Source organism: Rattus norvegicus, chromosome 12 (genome assembly GCF_036323735.1).
Source record: "Rattus norvegicus strain BN/NHsdMcwi chromosome 12, GRCr8, whole genome shotgun sequence".
Lineage (NCBI taxonomy): Eukaryota > Metazoa > Chordata > Mammalia > Rodentia > Muridae > Rattus > Rattus norvegicus.
The window spans coordinates 14,898,320-14,911,700 of record NC_086030.1 but is presented as its reverse complement, the minus strand read 5'-3'; the positions used below and the strand labels follow the sequence as shown (position 1 = coordinate 14,911,700).

Sequence of the window (13,381 nt, the reverse complement as noted above, 5' to 3'; positions counted from 1 at the left end):
TGGGAAGCGTGTGGCCATCCATTGCGTGCACTGGCAGTGCCTTCCTCAGGTGCGACAGTGGTGACTGGGGAGTGACTGTGCCCAAGGCATGCACCTTGATAACAGCAGGAAAAACAACCTTTATTTCTCTCTTTTAAAAAGTATTTTTATTTTTTGTATATGCGTGTTTGCCTGTTTGCATGTCTGTGCATCATGAACACGCCTGGTACCCTCAGAGGCCAGAAGAGGCATCGATTCCCCAGGACTAGAGTTTGGGGGGTGAAAGCTGAGAAGTGGATGATGGGAATTGAACTCGGGTCTCTGGCTGAAAAGTGGCTCAGTGGTTGCGAACACTTGCTGCTCTTGATGCAGACCTGGGTTCAGCTTTGAATCCACATGCAGTCTTTATGACTGCAGTTCTAGGGGATCCACTGCCCTCTTCTAAACCAGGCATGCACACACCGCACATAGATTCATGTAAGGAAAACAATGCCTTTAAAAAGAGCAGCCAGCGCTTTTGACCACTCAGGCACCACAGCATCGTTGACACATAACTCAGAAAACAATGGCAGAGCACTGACTGCCACCATTTCCTAGTTTACCCCACAACCTGCGTGTGTGTCAGGCAGGATATAACTCGCTGTCTCTTTTTTTTTTTTTTTTTTTTAATATTTATTTTATTTATTATATATGAGTACACTGTAGCTGTCTTCAGATACACCAGATCTCTTTACAGATGGTTGTGAGCCACCATGTGGTTGCTGGGAATTGAACTCATGACCTCTGGAAGAGCAGTCGGGTGCTCTTAACCGCTGAGCTATCTCTCCAGCCCCTCGCTGTCTCTTGAAACACTGGCTGTAAATATTGAGAAAGTGAAGTCCATCTCTGGTACTGAATGCTGCTGAAGTTGGGGCAGAGGTGAATTTTGGTCACTGCATGAGAGCTTGTGACCTGTGACAGTGTGACTCTGTCTCTAGCTTTACAGAAAAGACCATTCCCAGTGTCATCATATCGCACCGCTACAAAGCTCAGGACACTCCAGCACGGAAGACGTTTGAACAGGCTCTGACTGGGGCATTCATGTCTGCAGTCATCAAAGACCTGCGACCCAGTGCCCTGCCCTTTGTGGCCAGCTTGATCCGCCACTACACCATGGTAGCGGTGGCCCAGCAGTGTGGTGAGTTTGGGGCTTGTGGGAGCAAAGCCGACCGGAGCAGCTGTTGCTTTAATGGCCTTCATCAGTAAAGTGGCGGAAGGCACTGCCGAGCTCCGTCCTGTGGGTCCCGTGTGCATACATACCCACACCCACACATCACAACAGAAGTCTGAAGTTCCCATTGAAGCATGATAGTTCCTGATCTTCCCCTCTCTGATATCGTTTCCAAGGCCAGCCTGCTGCCCATGCCACCAACTCCACGACAGCCAGCTCTTGACACCTCCATTGCAGTTCTCATGCCTGCGTCTGGCTGTTACCCCTGGCTGTTCCCCAGACCCTTTTTGTGCTCCCCACCCCTGCAAACCTGCTTTTATCAAACACAGTAGAAATGTCTGTAACCCTGACGGCTACTGCTAAGTTTGGAAAGCATACCCTCAGAATTCATGTCTCTTCCCAGAAGCCACAGTAGTTAGTGCGAGCAGCGTCTCCCCTGCCCGTTGACCTCAGAGCCCGAGCCCTGTGGTCAGCAGGGTGCTGGTGAACTCTGGTGAGACAGCTGAACGCCAGTTGTTCCCTAGTGTGTGTTTGTGGTCATTTCAAAGTTGATCTTGGTAACCTCTGTGTGGTCCCCAGCTGGGGACCCAAGAGATGCTGCCTTCAAGTGGCTCTGTCCAGCAGTGGTGTGGCCATGTGTGTTCTGGGTGTAACTGTCAGAGTGGTTGCATTAAGAGCCATCGTTCTTAGGCCGTAGCTGATGGGGCATTTTAAGAGATACTTAGTTCTCACAACTAAGACTGCCATGGGCATTTATATATGAGTGCAGACATGTTAGGGCCACAGTGAGCTTGCAGAGTTCAGAGGTTAACTCCTGGGTCAGTTCTGTCTTCTTATTGAGCCCTGGATTGAATTCAAGTCATAAAGCTTGGTGCTTTTAGCTGCACAGCCATCTACCTTGTCTCTTAGAAGAACCTAACACCTGATTTTAGACGAGTATAGCTTTGAACTTCTCACTTTCCTTCTACCTGGATAGGACTGGGCATCATCAACGTCTGGGCTCTAAATGTGCTATCCATGCTACTAACTTAGCTGTGTGCCCAGCCTTAGTTTTGAGTTTTAACGGAAGTAATTGGAAAATGATGCAATGTATTTTTGGAAATAATCAGAAAAAATGGCCTTAATGTGAGTTAGACTACTTGGTTTTGGAGTAGCTGCAGTTCGATGGAGGTTAGTTTGAAGTACTGTTCTGGGGCTGGGGAGACAGCTCAGCTAGCTGAGGGTGCTTACAGAGAAGCCTGGAAATCTCAGTTCGAGTCTTAGGATCCACACAGGGCAAGAAAGACCAACTCTGGCAGTTTGTCTTCTGACCTCTTCATATGTGGAGAGGCGTGTGGACTGTGTCATATGCATGTCCACATGCAGTCTGCACATGTACAGAATAACAAGATGTAACTAGAATATTAGGAATGGCTTCAGAGTCTTAACCCCAGGGGAAGTGAAGCTAATGCCATGCGTGTTCCCATGGATGACCTCAGCTTTGTCATGTGCCTGCTTCCCAGGTCCATTCTTGCTACCTTGCTACCAGGTGGGCAGCCAGCCCAGCACGGCCATGTTCCACAGTGAAGAAAATGGGTCCAAAGGGATGGACCCCTTGGTCCTCATTGATGCAATAGCTATCTGTATGGCTTATGAAGAAAAGGAACTGTGCAAAATTGGGGAGGTAGCCCTGGCTGTGATATTCGATGTGGCAAGCATCATCCTGGGCTCAAAAGAGAGGGTAAGGACGTCTGTACAGTTTGCAGGTACTTGTTCTAGCCAGGTAGCACCGGCTTACTCTTGGCTCGTTTCCCTCCAGGCGTGCCAGCTGCCCCTCTTCTCCTACATTGTGGAGCGCCTGTGTGCCTGCTGCTATGAGCAGGCCTGGTATGCCAAACTGGGCGGTGTGGTCTCCATTAAGTTCCTCATGGAGCGGCTTCCACTCACGTGGGTTCTCCAGAACCAGCAGACATTCCTCAAAGCTCTGCTCTTTGTTATGATGGACCTGACTGGAGAGGTAGGTCATGGGTGGCTTGGACACTCAGTAGTGACACTGCAAAGAGCTGATCCGCTGCAGAGCGCTTGGCCTCATATACTCTGCCAGCAAAGGAGCTTTGGTCCTGGATTCCCGATAGCATCTTTAGTACAGGGGCAGCTCCTAACGCCTGCATGTTATGTTATCTCTAGGTTCAGAGTGGAAATGCTGGTTTCAGGGTATTGCAGAGGTCCCCACAGGCGGGATGTTGCTTGTCTACTTCCTAGTTTTTGTTGATATGCTTTGTTGGATGGGGACTTGCCACATCCTGAGTGTGGAAGGCAGAGGGCAACTCGTGGGAGTTTGTTCTCTACCATGTGGGGATCAAATTGGGGTGCTCGGCTGGGCTGCAAGCTCTTGTACCTTCTGAGCCATATTGCTATCCCAAGGTATACCGTTATTTATGAACGCATGTGCAAATCAAGAGAAATTTTTTACCATCTGACTCATCTTGATAGAATCTGGTGGGCTTGCCAGGATGTGTGGTTAAGGCCAAGGTCACGTCCAGATGACCTTTATGAAGGACAAGCAGGAAGTACATACAAGGAGGTAGTTTTGACCCTAAAGTGCGGAATGGATGCTATATAGTGGTCTTTCTCCTTGAAGCTGGCACAGTGGCCATGAGCTCCCTCCCTGAATCTGGAGGTGTGGGTGGCATCATCATGCATTCCTTTTTTTTTTTTTTTTTTTTTTTTTCCGGAGCTGGGGACCGAACCCAGGGCCTTGCGCTTGCTAGGCAAGCGCTCTACCACTGAGCTAAATCCCCAACCCATCATGCATTCCTTCTAAGGCTTCCTCTACCTCCAGGTTTCCAATGGGGCAGTCGCCATGGCGAAGACCACGCTGGAGCAACTCCTGATGAGATGTGCAACGCCTTTGAAGGATGAGGAGAGAGCAGAAGAGATTGTGGTGGCTCAGGAGAAGTCTTTCCACCATGTGACCCACGATTTGGTTCGTGAAGTGACCTCTCCAAACTCGACTGTGAGAAAGCAGGCCATGCATTCGCTTCAGGTCCTGGCCCAGGTCACCGGAAAAAGTGTGACAGTAATTATGGAACCACATAAAGAGGTAGGGTTCTGACACAGCCAGGCGCTGTGTGCTTGTGTCCACAGCTGTCAATGAGAATAGAAAGAAGGCTGCTTTCCTGGGTGCGTGACTTGTATTGTGTTGTGTGGTCACTCTGCAGTGTGACCAAGTGTGTCTGACCAGTGTCTAGTGCAGTTCTAACGTGTCATCTGTTCCCCGATAATGAAGTTTAGGTCTCTGTAATGACTTCACGTCACGGTTTTCAGTTTGGCTACTGTGGAATGTGAAGATGAGGGAGCATCTGACAAGGGTCCCCCTCCTGCCTTTTCCAGGTCCTTCAGGACATGGTCCCCCCAAAGAAGCACCTGCTGCGCCACCAGCCTGCCAACGCCCAGATCGGCCTGATGGAGGGCAACACGTTCTGCACCACGCTGCAGCCGCGGCTCTTCACGATGGATCTCAATGTGGTGGAGCACAAGGTTTTCTACACAGAGGTGCGCTGTGAGGGGTGGGTGCTGGGGACTGCTCGCCTGTGCCCGAGGTCAAAGCAGGCTTGGGTAGCTGCAGCATAACCAGTTGTAGCCGGCATGATGCTCCTGGGAGACGTGGTACCCAGAGTGATGAGCACAGTGTCCCCTCGCTCTGGGTCAGCATCTGCAGGTTACCTTCCGACCGCTTTTAAATGGATTTTATTTACTAACTGTCACATGGCAACTCTCAACTGTCTATGACTTCACCTTCGGGGGATACAGCTCTATTCTATCTCCTCGGACATGAGGCATACATGTATATACATACACATAGACACTCCTACACATAGACAAGTTAAAAATAAGTAAGTCTTCAAAAGAAATGGTAAAGCTGAAGCCTGTTCAGGTTTTCCCAGGTGTGAGTAGGGAGAAAGAGGAAGAAGTAGTAACAAAAGAACACAGAGTTTTAGGTACTAGACACACCTGTGCCTGCATGCCACTGCATGGATCTGTAGCTGGTGAGTGTCCCAGCAGCCACCAGCATTCCCTTTATCCTTTCCTGTACTGATGTGATGGTGACAGTAACTCTGGCAAAGAAACACTCAAGGGGAAGCTTTCTGCTCACAGTTGCAGGTTAGAGCCTCTCACTGCAGGGAAGGCAGGTGGAACGTTAGTTACCAAGTCAAGCAATCCCCACAGACACACCTCAGGCCAACCCGATCTACATTATGCCCCACTGAGATTTTCCAAGCTAATTAAAAGTCATCACAAGGACTAAAATGAAAACTAGTGGTTACAAGGACCATATGGGCTGTGGCCTGTCTGTCTGTTCATCTGTGGGGAAGCTGTAGACAGAGGAGCACACTGTAGTGTAGGATCGACAGGAAACTCAGTGTCACAGTCCGGTGTGATGTCGGGTTTCTTTCACCCCAGTGGCTTGAACTGAGTTTCACTACAGGATGGGGACGCTGGAGTCAGTTGATTGGACTCAATTCTTTAGGCTTTGAGCTGAGTTTCTGGATTAGTTTTGTTGCAGTGTTTGTGACAGAGTGAAGCTGTGTATCACTTAATCTTTCTGTTCCCCCAGGATAAGTGGGATAAACTAAAAGCTGCTTTTTCTCCTCTGCCAGCTACTGAATTTGTGTGAGGCTGAGGATTCAGCTCTGACCAAGCTGCCCTGTTACAAAAGTCTCCCATCGCTCGTGCCCTTACGGATCGCAGCATTAAGTAAGTGCGTGCCAGTGCGTGGAGCATAGAATGGTCATGTGGAGGGAGTGGTGGGCTTTTACCATAGACTAAAATGTCTAGTTCTGCGTGGTCTTTAAAGGTAGAGCCAGGGGCTGTGCCGAATGTCAGATTGTGCCAGCATTGTTAGGGTTTAGGTAGTTTATCTTTAGTGGGGTTTTACTCCGCAGTGAACACTGGCTCTGGGACTCTTTTTTTTTTTTTTTTTTTTTTTTTTTTTGGTTCTTTTTTTCGGAGCTGGGGACCGAACCCAGGGCCTTGCGCTTGCTAGGCAAGCGCTCTACCACTGAGCTAAATCCCCAGCCCCTGGCTCTGTGACTCTTGAATCAGATGTTCTGGTTTGAGACCTGAGCTGCTCACCACCACACAGAGCCATTTCTATCCGACTCAGTCTACTTTTTGCTTTTTGAAACATAGTTTCTCTACGTAACCCTTGCTGTCCTGGAACTCACTCTGAGCCAGGCTGGCCTTGAACTCAAAAGAGATCTGAGTGCCTTGGCCTCTGAGTGCTGAGGCTAAAGATGTGTGCCACCAAGCCCAGCTCTTTTGTCTTCCTTGAGGCAGCTAACAGGAGGGAGGGAGGGTTAGTGGTTTGCGATTGGTAGGATCCTTTAGAGAGGAATATTATTGGGATTTTTTTGGGTGAATAATGAAAATTGTATGTATTTTTCTCTCCAAAGATGCTCTCGCTGCCTGCAATTACCTGCCCCAGTCCAGGGAGAAAATCATCGCTGCTCTCTTCAAAGCCCTCAACTCCACCAACAGTGAGCTGCAGGAGGCCGGGGAGGCCTGCATGAGGAAGGTGAGCCTCGTGTCCCACACCCGGGCTCCTTGGGCCTGTGTGGTCGTCACTCATGGAGCGTAGCCACTCTGCCCTTGTCTACTGAGTCTTGAAACACAGCCGGGCTGCGCTCCAGCCCCATCAGCACTTTCTGGGAACCCGAAGCTGATGCTCCCTTTTCCCAAGGGCAAACTGACACGCGAGTGATTGTGAGTTTCACTCTGTTACACTGTCTGCCCCCTGCTTCTCTGTGTGACTTACCTTTTTTACTAGTTTTTGGAAGGTGCCACCATCGAAGTAGATCAGATTCATACGCACATGCGGCCTTTGCTGATGATGCTGGGAGACTACCGGAGCTTAACGCTGAATGTCGTGAATCGGCTAACCTCTGTTACTCGCCTCTTTCCAAATTCCTTCAATGATAAGTTTTGTGATCAGATGATGGTAAGCTAAGTGGGTTTAAACCTACCCACAATGCACTGGACAAATGAAACGGCTTATAGAAGTAACCAGCATGCATACTGTTCAGTTCCAATGTGGGTGGGTATGTTGGTACACTCCCCTCTTGGGAGACAGAGACAGGTGGAGTGCTGTGAACTTGGGGCCAGGCTGGTCTACATAGAGTTCAGGCCAGCCAGGGCTACCCAGTGACCTGACTCAAAAAAATAAACAGAAAATTCAAAAGGTGTAAAAGTACTGAGTTTCCTCCCCACAAGGCAGCCTGTGTGTCCATCCAGGCGTTACTTGTTTACCACAGGACATGGGACTGGTTTTTCAAAGGAATGTACAGCACATTGCAGCTACTGTCATTTTCTTGCTCAGAGGCGTCTGCATGCATTGGGCTCATGGCACCGAATTAGATGCCCACATGGAGCCATCTCCCAGCCTCTGACTAGCAGGAATCAGTGTGTGTCTTGTCAGCCCACTCCCCTGGGTCCAGCCATGGTAGCTGCCAGTGCCCTTAGCCCTCTCTTTCCTAGAGCATACTGCCCCTTCTCCTTCTAGTCCTTTATTGCACCCCAGTCTCTGCCAGAGCGTCTCACCCCATCCATCCACCACTTCTCATAAATACTCTTATGCATCGCATGCTCCTTGTGCTTCACTCTGACTCCCCTCTGGGCCAGGCTTCTGACCCTGACAGAGTCTCTGTTCACCTCTGGGCTTCCACTGCAGTTTGCTCAGTGCCCAGAGTACAGTGGTGGGAACAGAAGGAAAATGCTGGGCCTGGTACTGTGGTGCCTCACACCTCAAGTGTTTATTAAGAATAAACCTTGATGTCTGCGGGTGAAGCAGGATCCACACCTTCCACTCGTTTCTTGCTGGATGATTAGACTGTTTTACTGTAATGGGGACTCTGGTTACAAATACAAAGGAAATGAAAAGACTGCAGATTTCTGCTGCAGGGCAGTGTCTCATGGAGTCACGTCTGAGGATATGTTGATTTTTTTTTTTTTTCTCCAACAGCAACATCTGCGCAAGTGGATGGAAGTGGTGGTCATCACCCACAAAGGGGGCCAGAGGAGTGACGGAAATGTGAGTGGCTGGCGTGTGTGGGGGAGGTGCCCACGCTGCGTGGTCGGTGTTGGCAGTTAACTGATGCACGCCAGAAGCCGTGGTTCACGTGCAGTGTGCTTCATTATTGCTCCTACAGCTGAACAGTCCTCTGTGGTTCTTCACAAGCTCCCTCTGCCCACTGTGATGTGACTTCTCTGTTGATAGCATTTCAGAAGTCTGCAGTATTTCCATTGTCCTAGTCTTGTAAAGCACCGTGTCGTCTGTGTTCCTCACATGGCGGCGCCTCTGTCCCACGGCTCTCCTTCCCATTGCTTGTCTTCACTCTGGTTGGTCAGTGCATTCTGCGTCTAACTGATTACAATTGTCCAGGGAAACCAAGGAAGTTTTAGCACTTGCGAAAGCATCCCTTAAATACTAGCATGCCTATTGTCTAGGAAGTCACTAGCACCTCAGCTGTTCTCTAAAATTTAAATGACTAGGGCCAGAGCTATGGCTCAGCGGTTAGAGCACTGACTGCTCTTCCAGAGGTCCTGAGTTCAAATCCCAGCAACCACATGGTGGCTCACAACCATCTGTAATGGGATCTGATGCCCTCCTCTGGTGTGTCTGAAGAGAGTGACATTGTACTCACATACATAAAATAAAAAAATCTTTTTAAAAAATTAAATGACTAGCACACACAGCAAATTTACAGATTTTAGGTGAAACTAATATAACTAAGTTTCCTTACATATCTGATATCTGTCTTCAAAGCCTCTTATCTCTTTGAAAAATACAGGCTTTTTGCTGTTACAACTTTAAAATTGTATGTGCTGATTTTTATAGTATTTTCTGTAAGTTTGATAACCTGGTGGGATGTTTCATAGTGGTATCCCAACTCAGGAGTCCCACCTGGCCTGGCTCTTGTCCCCTCACCACCTTGTTGGATGTTTTACCTCCCCATAACTTGGAATTTTTTGTTTGTTTACTGTGTCATTTGTTTTGGACATCCTGTATTCAAGATGCTTTGTTTCTGTGTCTTGTTCCTGCTGCTTCTAAAGGGCCCGCTAAGCAGGTGTCAGCCAGGGTTTAAACCTCTTCACCATAAGGACCATTGGAAGGTTTCTTACTTGTATATTAAAAATCACATACGGTCATGAGGAGAGCAGCTCAGAGAGAGCGCTGATGGAGCCTGAGCCCCGGGGGTGGGGCAGGGCAGCATGGCACGGCCAGCCTTCTGCCTTGTGCTCCCATCCCATCTCTTAGATGCCCACACAAACATTAAGAACGTTATTAGACCATTAAAACACACAGTCAGTTCTAGAATAAACTTTTAAATGAACTCTCAAAAGTCAGAGGACCCCTGAGAAGGCCTAGCTGGTTAAAGGCTCTCCTCACTGAGCCTAACAACCTGAATCCGGTCCTGGGATCTAAATAGTGGAAGGAGGACTAAGGCCTTGAAAGTTGTCTTCTGACCTCCCCGATGTTCCTTGGCATGGGCCTGTGTCCAGTAAATGAAGGCACTAAGAACAGAAGCCAGAAGTCTAAATGTGTAAGTGAATGGCTTCTACTACATTAGAACAACAGTGTGAGCTTTTGTAAAACGTGAACTGGAGGTGTGGTTTGAGAAGGCAGGGGTACAGACTCCTCGAGCGTGGGACAGTCTCCTTGTGCAGTGAGCACCCCACGTGGACAGCTGGCAGAGCAGGCAGAGTCTGAAGCTCAGGCCACGGGCATTAAGGCTTTCGTAGCAGAGGGGCGGCCATGGCTTCATCGTTTTCACCCAGGGCCAGGCCATGGTTCAGCCCTTAAGCTCTCCAGTAAGCCCCATGTGTGAATACACAGTAAATAGTTGGCTGAAAGGTCCTTCGTAATTCAATTTCTCTGGGAACTGAGCTTGGGGCAAGTCCCATGTCTCTTTTTGGCACTGAACTTACACGGAAACACGTGTGACACCTATACACGTGTGCATGATGCTAATTTTACAGAGTACTTGACTCTACAGCATAACCCACCTCTGGGAGCATTCTAGTATTCTGTAGTGTTGCTGTGATAAAATACTCTGACCAGAAGCAGGTTGTGGTTCAGTTTCTAGGTCACAGACCATCGCTGAGGGAAGTCAGGGAGGACTTGAAGTCATGGAAGAATGCTGCCTGCCGCCCCACTCCCAGACTCATGCTCAGCCAGCTACACAGCCTAGAGTTGGTACCGCCCACAGTGGGCTAGGCTGGGCTCTCCCATCAAAGCCCTCCAGAGAGAGGTATGCCCACAGGATAGACAGATGCGGCAGTCCCCAGTTGAGACACTAGGATCTCAGGTTGACAGTTCAGTGCTAGCTAGGGTAGGGGTTGTTGAACTAATGGCCAAGTGCTCCTTACCGGTTGGGGCTCACATGCCTGGTGAATGAGGCTGCACTATCTGGTTCTCTCCTGACCAGCTCGGAAAGAAGTTTGTCATTACTTTTAAAAACTGTTTCAGCACTTGACATAAAATCTCGAATTACTCACTCGGAGAAGTTGTCTTTTTAAAGTGTGTTCGCATACAACAAAGCCTTACTGTTTCTCTCTGTGCACAAGAATTCCGAAACTGTGATTTTAACATCTGACTCAGGGAAGAGCCTCAGTCTACTAGACCCCGTGCGAGGGCTGTTGACGTGCGAGGGTGGAAGGCGTGCTCTCTGCTGCAGAGTGTCTACCTACCGTGTGCTTTCTGATTACTGTGCCTGTACTGTCTCGTTAACCCAATAACCCTGCCTGTGTTTGAGTATGTGGGAAGTTTCTGTCAATGACATCAATAGAAAAAGATGATTTTCCTCCCCATCCTCAGGAGAGCCTTTCAGAGTGCGGGAGGTGCTCCCTGTCTCCATTCTGTCAGTTTGAGGTGAGAGCAACCTTATCTAAGTCAGCTATGACTTGCAATGTGAAGAACACCTTTGCCTTTGCCTTACCTTTTTCCCTTTCCGTCCGGGTGCCCATTTTTCATGCTGTGACTTTTGTTTTGGTTCAGCCTGCCGTGGAAGGGGTAGAGGTGAGAGCCGCAGTGCAGCTGCAGGCGGGGGTTGCTGTCGCATCTGGTTTTGCCGTGACTTGTTAGCTGTGTTGTGATCCTGTAGTGGACGGAGTGCCTTGTGCCCGAGTGCGGTGACCTGTACTGTCTTGTGTGTGGCAGAGCTGTCGTAGTATTGTTGCTGTGAACTGTCTGGACCACGCATGTTCTCTCTTAGGGCGGTTAAGCCAGATCCTAAGTTCTTGTGTTTTCTGTGTGTCAGAATTACAGTCTCTCAGTGCTAGCTAAGGCTGGGCTGACTCCCCTGTCCTAGCAGTCATGACTAGCCCAAGCCTCCAAGGCCTCCTGAGAAGAAAGTCTGACAGGGTAGCCATGCCTGCTACACGCTCGGAGTCACTGTCTGTCATGCTGACCTGACACTTCCCTCACACCAGACAGAGCCTGTCTGCCAGATGGACACACACAGATACAGACGGACACAAACACACACACAAGCTCTCAGGAATACCCCCACACACTGATAGGGATATAGCACTGTCTTTGGACAGCCTAGCCGAGGTCTCACTCTGTAAAATGGGGATGATAACACCTTCCAGCAAAGAAAGCAAACAACTTTTCAGTATTTCTGCTTTGGAAAAACTTGTATAATGTAAATTGCCATTTTTTAAAATGTAAGTTCAGAGAGAATATGCTGTCTTGAAAACTTAACTGTGAAGTGGGCTGAGGTGATATTGAGCAGGAATCCGGCTCCTGCTGGCCAGGATCTGTCATCCCCATTTTACCCCCAAGAGCCACAGACACAGTTGACAGACGGTGCAGGGTGACACCTCTGGGCTCGCTCTTCTTCACAGCCAGTGAGAGGCTCCTTAACAGTAGGAGGAGGATTGACCAGAGAGTGGTGTGTACACGCGACCCTCGGAGCAGCCCAGAGCCGAGTGGCTGCACACAGCTGCGTGCACAGCTCAGGAGCCCCACCTCCTCAACAGGACCCAGCACAGCCATTGCCAGTTTTGTCTACAGCCTATCGAGGAACTCTTACCACCATTCCCAGTCACTACTCACACAGCTATTTGAGCTTGAGGAACTTCTTGACTGGGTTTTGAGGACAGAAAGATTCTGTGCTCTCAGAACTTGGAGTCTTAAAAGCTCACATGATGTAGTGTGAGAGCACTGTCATCTCAGGTGTGACTGATGGTCCCTGCCTCCATGAGGAGGGTAGCCTAGGTAACTGACATGACACAGGGTCAGTGTTCTGAAAACAAAGACATAGAAAACACACCAGGCACACTGAGCCCTGTTCCCCAGAGACAGGAACTGAAGGACTAGGACAGTGAGTTCCACAGGACTGTGGTGTAAGTCCGGTAAGTTGTGGCTTTTCCTTGTCAACTCTGCTTCGGTGGCCAGCCTTGTGAATGTAGCTAGACAGTAGCAGGGTCTGTAGTGATTGCTTGCCCCCATTCACGAAACTAACTGAGCTGTTTATGGCTTCTGGTTTTCTTTATTAGGAAATGAAGATTTGCTCGGCAATTATAAACCTTTTCCACCTGATCCCAGCTGCTCCTCAAACGCTGGTCAAACCTTTGTTGGAGGTCGTAATGAAGACAGAGCGCGCCATGCTGATTGAGGTAGGGCCAGACTGAGGTAGGGCTCCACTCCTGTCCATCCCTCTCATACCTGTGGTCCTTTTCTGTACTGTTCTGTGATGAACACGGGCATATGACGACCCAGGGACGCCTGGTAGGCTCACCAGTCATTTCAGACATGAAGAAAATGGCAGCCACCTCTCCCAGGACCCATCAGTAGCTAATAGTCCTGTGGACAGGGGTGGGGTCCCATGAGCTAAACTCTATCCGGGACTGACTGTTGGTGGCCAGTCTTGTACAGGTTCTGTACAGGCAGCCTCAGCCGGCCACCACGAGATCCCCACTGCGCTGACTCTGCCACATCCATCTCTCCACTTCCAGTTTCTATGGCCCTTTCTCTGCTCCTTGTTGCACTCTTCTCTCGGACTTCGGGTGGCGGGTGGAGAAAAGGTCCTGTTTCGGACTGAGGACTCTCATTTCAGCACCTCGAGCAGCCTAACTCCATCCGCATCACTGTTACTGATTATAAGGAGAGGCTTCTCTGAGGAAGGCTGCAAGCACTGTCTGACTGCC

The 13,381-nt window shown here is 49.4% G+C and overlaps 1 protein-coding gene and 1 long non-coding RNA gene across 22 annotated transcripts in view; one reads left to right on the top strand and one right to left on the bottom strand.

Moving 5' to 3' along the window:
* The window catches only part of Trrap (transformation/transcription domain-associated protein), an 89,687-nt gene that overhangs the window by 29,744 nt on the left and 46,562 nt on the right, over positions 1–13,381 (top strand). For 13 of the 21 annotated variants that reach the window (XM_063271123.1, XM_063271134.1, XM_063271127.1 and 10 more), the window contains exons 23-34: positions 957–1,156; positions 2,692–2,909; positions 2,988–3,185; positions 4,011–4,271; positions 4,562–4,723; positions 5,830–5,926; positions 6,625–6,746; positions 6,999–7,169; positions 8,190–8,258; positions 11,046–11,099; positions 11,226–11,246; positions 12,731–12,850. In XM_063271123.1, the coding sequence (XP_063127193.1) occupies positions 957–1,156; positions 2,692–2,909; positions 2,988–3,185; positions 4,011–4,271; positions 4,562–4,723; positions 5,830–5,926; positions 6,625–6,746; positions 6,999–7,169; positions 8,190–8,258; positions 11,046–11,099; positions 11,226–11,246; positions 12,731–12,850 (1,693 nt within the window). The remainder of the gene's footprint in view (positions 1–956; positions 1,157–2,691; positions 2,910–2,987; positions 3,186–4,010; positions 4,272–4,561; positions 4,724–5,829; positions 5,927–6,624; positions 6,747–6,998; positions 7,170–8,189; positions 8,259–11,045; positions 11,100–11,225; positions 11,247–12,730; positions 12,851–13,381) is intronic. The other 8 variants (XM_039089172.2, XM_039089174.2, XM_063271132.1 and 5 more) reach the window with 2 other exon arrangements.
* LOC134481264 (uncharacterized) overlaps positions 627–13,381 on the bottom strand; it is a 63,922-nt gene continuing 51,167 nt past the window's right edge. Inside the window, exon 2 of the long non-coding RNA XR_010056710.1 lies at positions 627–760. This is a non-coding gene — a long non-coding RNA (uncharacterized LOC134481264). The remainder of the gene's footprint in view (positions 761–13,381) is intronic.